The 4,291-nt window shown below is 60.4% G+C and overlaps 1 protein-coding gene across 1 annotated transcript; it reads left to right on the top strand.

The window, feature by feature from the left end:
- Positions 1 to 6: 6 nt before the first annotated feature.
- LOC107199535 lies at positions 7 to 3,833 on the top strand. Its single transcript, XM_015616853.2, has 2 exons — positions 7 to 2,377; positions 2,811 to 3,833. Exons 1-2 carry the CDS (start codon positions 1,621 to 1,623, stop codon positions 3,329 to 3,331), a joined length of 1,278 nt encoding a protein of 425 aa, XP_015472339.1. The 5' UTR covers positions 7 to 1,620; the 3' UTR covers positions 3,332 to 3,833.
- The last annotated feature ends 458 nt before the right edge of the window (positions 3,834 to 4,291 follow it).

The raw sequence follows: 4,291 nt of genomic DNA on the forward strand, positions 1-4,291 counted from the left end.
GGGGAGCCTTTGGGGTTTAATTCCCTTGGATTTGGGGGAGCCTTTGGGGTTTAATTCCCTTGGATTTGGGGGAGCCTTTGGGGTTTACTTCCCTTGGATTTGGGGATTCCTTTGGGGTTTGCTTCCCTTGGATTTGGGGATTCCTTTGGGGTTTAATTCCCTTGGATCTGGGAGTGCCTTTGGGGTTTGGTTTGCTTGGATCTGGGGATTCCTTTGGGGTTTAATTCCCTTGGATCTGGGGATTCCTTTGGGGTTTAATTCCCTTGGATTTGGGGATTCCTTTGGGGTTTAATTCCCTTGGATTGGGGGAGCCTTTGGGGTTTGATTCCCTTGGATTTGGGGGAGCCTTTGGGGTTTGCTGTGTGAGGAGGGAGCTCCAGGCCCTGCTCTGGTGGGGAGGGACTGCCAGACATGTCCTGTGTCCCTTCCCAAGGACCTGGAGCAGCTTTCCCAACCCTCTGGAGGCTCCTGGGTGAGGGAGAGGTGGGGACAGAGCTCTGCAGTGGCTCTCCCCTGTGTCCCTTGGCTGTGTGTCCCACTCAGGACATTCCACACCTGTCTTTCCTCCTTTTCCCAAGCCTGATCTTCCTCCTCTGCTCCAGTCCCTCCCTCCACCCAGGCACTTGGTGATCCTCAGGCTCTGGAGCTCTTTCCCAAAGCTCCTTTTTGCTTTTATCCCGTGGATTTGGCTTAAAAAACTCCCAGTCCTGGCAGGCTGGGCATCCATCTGGGAGGTGGGAGGCAGGAAAGGATTCCTGGGGGGAAAAGCAGAGGCTGGGAAGTGGCAGCTTGGGCCCAGGGTGGGGGTTTGGAGCAGGTTGAGCAACGTGTTTGAGCAACTCAGGGTGGGTTTGTTGTGTAAGGGGAAAGAGGGAAGGGGGGGAGCAATAAGAAAAAAAAGGGGAAAGTGAAGATCTGAGCTTAGGAGAAAATGTCACTTCCTCAAATCTGTCTGGAATACTGAATTTTTGGGGAAAAAGGAGATTTGTGTTGGGCAGGGTGAGGTTCTGAACTTGGGACACCTGGCCAGCCCCAGCCCAGCTCTGGACCCTCAGCTTCAGCTCCTGGGGGGTTTTCCTTTCCCAGCAGGGCCACTGTCCCCTGTCCTGGGCAGGAGGGACCTGGGGACACCCTCAGGCCTTTCTGAACCCCCAACCCAGATCTGCTGCTGACCCATGGGATGAGGGGAAAAGGGGCTGGAAGAATCCTGGGAAATGGGGGAATTGATCCTGGCAGAGGTGACAGCAGTGACAGCCCAGCCAGCCTCCTCGTGTGTGGCCCCCAGTTGGATTCAGCTGCTGCTCCAGCCTTGCCAGAGCCGGGATTTGAGGGCAGGGATCCCAAATTTTGTGCTGAGGCTCCAAGTGGGGCTCTCCTTGTGTTCACCTTGGCACCCCCTGAGCCCGGGAGCTGTGGGGGGGTGGCTCTGCCAAGGGTTGTCCCCATCCCTGTCCCTGGCAGGAGCGGAGCCAGGAGGGGCTCAGGGGCTTCAGGAGCAGCCGGAGCTCCAGCTGGAACTGAAGGGGCTCCAAGCCTTCCACCATCTGCTCCCAGCCTGGCTGGCTCCTGCAGATCCCAGAAATCCCTGCTGGGTTTTTGGAGGGAACACCCCGGGCTGGGATGGAGGCGTTGGCAGCACCTGGGATGGCCCAGGGGATGTTGGTGTGGCTGATCAGTGCTGGGGATGCTCTGAACACACTTGGAGGCTTTCTTGGTGGAGAAAAGGGAATTTTCTGCCAAAAAAAAGAAAAAATAGCATTCCCAGCCTGGGAATTCCCTCCTGCCTCAGGATTTGTGGGGCAGTCACAGCCCCATGGTTGCTCTACCCTGAGCTGGATTGTCCTGGGAGCCTGGACATCAGCCTGTCTCCTTGGGAGTGGGGAAGGGATTGGGAATGGTGTCCCTGCTCTGGGTTTCCCTCTGTCCCTGCCCTGGGTTTCCCTCTGTCCCTGCCCTGGGTTTCCCTCTGTCCCTGCCCTGGGTTTCCCTCTGTCCCTGCCCTGGGTTTCCCTCCCTGGGCTCTCACAGCACCTTGCAAAGCGAGCAGTGTCCAGGGCTAATCCCTGCAAAGCAAAATCCACATTTTTTGCTCTGCTCCTGGCTCTGAGCAGCCCAGGGCTGGAATTGTGGGGACAGCCCCTCTGCCCTCCCCATCCTGTGCTGGCCCCGGAGCCTCCTGAGCCATCCCATAACGTCCTGTCCCCGCTGACCCTGCAGCACTGGGAGCTGCTGGTCCTGGAGAAGCTCAAGTGGGACCTGGTGTCGGTGATTGCCAACGATTTCCTGCCTCACATCCTGCACCGGCTGCCGCTGCCCGCCGACAAGGCGGAGCTGGTGAAGAAACACGCGCAGACCTTCATCGCCCTCTGTGCCACAGGTGGGTGCTGGGCTGGGCCCAGGGGTGCCGGGACACCTGGGATGGGCTCCCCACCTTTTTTGGGTGCTGGGTGCCTGCCTTCATTGCAGTCAGAGCCGTTTGGGGCGGGATAACGCTCCTGGGGGCTCTTAGATGCCAGAAGAGCTGTGCCAGCCTCTTGCTGTGCCCGTGGGAGGCTGCCCAGGGTTGAACCCAAACTTTTCTCAGCCTCTCCCTCAGCCTCTGGAGCCACCTCATCCCAGGACTTCTCCTGAAGGCCTGGCCCTGGTGCTCAGCCTGTTCCATGCTCCTCCATCCCAGTTTCTCCCCACCACGCTGCTCAGAGCCCCCTGCGAGACCCTCCCAAGCTCCCCAGGGAAAATCCCTCTCCCAATCTCCCCCTGCATCCTCACTGACGGCTCCTTCCCCTCTCGTGTCCCTGTGCTGGCTCCAGACTACACCTTTGTGATGTACCCCCCGTCCATGATCGCCACGGGCAGCATCGGCGCCGCCATCCACGGCCTGAGCCTCTCCCTCAACGGCTTCAGCGGCGAGGCCATCACGGAGCTGCTGGCCGGGATCACGGGCACGGAGGTGGTGAGTGGACACCGGGAATTCCAGCTGCTGGGAACCTCCCTTCTTCAGATTTTCCATGGAGGGTGGGACTGGGGAGGGTGTGGAGTCTCTGACCTGGATGTGTCCCTGTGTCACCTGCTGCGGGTGGCCCCGAGGAGGGAGAGCCTGGGATGGACTGGCCGTGGTGATGGGCAGCCAGGCACAGGGATGGGCTCCAGAGGGCCCTTCCAGCCCCAGCTCCTCTGGGATTCGGTGGAATTGCGCTGCCCAGAGTGGTTTGAGGAGAAGCAAGGGCTGTGGGATGATCCCAAACACAGCCCTGGGCAGGGCGGGCTGGGCTCGGAGCCTTTGAAATGGCACACAAAGGGCAGGATCTGTTCCCGGCCGGGCAGGTGGTGACAGGATCGGGTTCTCCGCCTGCGATGGGGACAGGGACACGTCGGGCTCGGCATCTGCTCCCCTCAGTGTCCGGTTGCAGGTGCCCTGGCTGGGGAGGGGAAGGGGGGCTGGGACATGAAACATTCCAGGTTTAGGGACATCAGGATGGGGGGGTTCTCCAGCCCCTCTGCCGCCCTTGGAGCAGGGACAGGGATCCCACTGGGCTCTCCAGGTCACTCCAATCGGGAGCTTTTCCTCTCCCCTTTGATCTCCCCCCTGCCCAGGTCAGTTACAGGAGCTGGATCAGGGGTGGGGGTGGCTGCCACGGGGCTTTGTCCGGGCGGGAGGCTCCCGATCCATTTGTGCAGATGGAATTTTTTTGTTCTCCTTTTTAAAGAGAGAAATCAGTGCAGCCACCTGCTCCCAACCTGCTCCACGAGGTCGGGGCTGTGCAGGGAACAGGTGGGAAGCAGGGAGGGTTCTGTGGAGGGAGAGGAGCTGAAATGGAGCCCAGCACACTCCTGTCCCTCCCCAGCATCTGCTGTGCTCCCTGCCCAGGTGTGGGGTGCCTCACAAACAGCTCCAGCCCAGGCAGGACCGTGGCAGCTCCTCCTGGGATGTGTCCACAGAATCTGGGGCTCCTGGGAGAGCACCTGGGCTCGGCCTCCCCCACCTGTGGTGCTGCTGCTTCTCCCTGAGCCGAGACACAGTCGCCAGGCTGTGACTCAGTTTCCCTTCTGGAGGAGCCATCCCCTTCATGCAGCTCCCAGGCCCAGCTGGGCAGTGCTGGGAATGCAGGGATGCTGCTGCAGGGCTGGGCCAGCTCCGTGGCCAGCGGGAGCCTGGCTGGGTGTGGCCAGGCTGGCTTTGGCATCTCAGCCAGAATTGCTGGTGGAGAGGTGGAAGAGCCCTGGGATGGTCTGGCCATGGAAATGGTCAGCCCAGGGATGGTGCTGGACAGCTGGGGATGGTGATAGAGAG

The sequence above is a fragment of the Parus major genome, unplaced genomic scaffold (genome assembly GCF_001522545.3).
Source record: "Parus major isolate Abel unplaced genomic scaffold, Parus_major1.1 Scaffold965, whole genome shotgun sequence".
NCBI classification, from domain to species: domain Eukaryota; kingdom Metazoa; phylum Chordata; class Aves; order Passeriformes; family Paridae; genus Parus; species Parus major.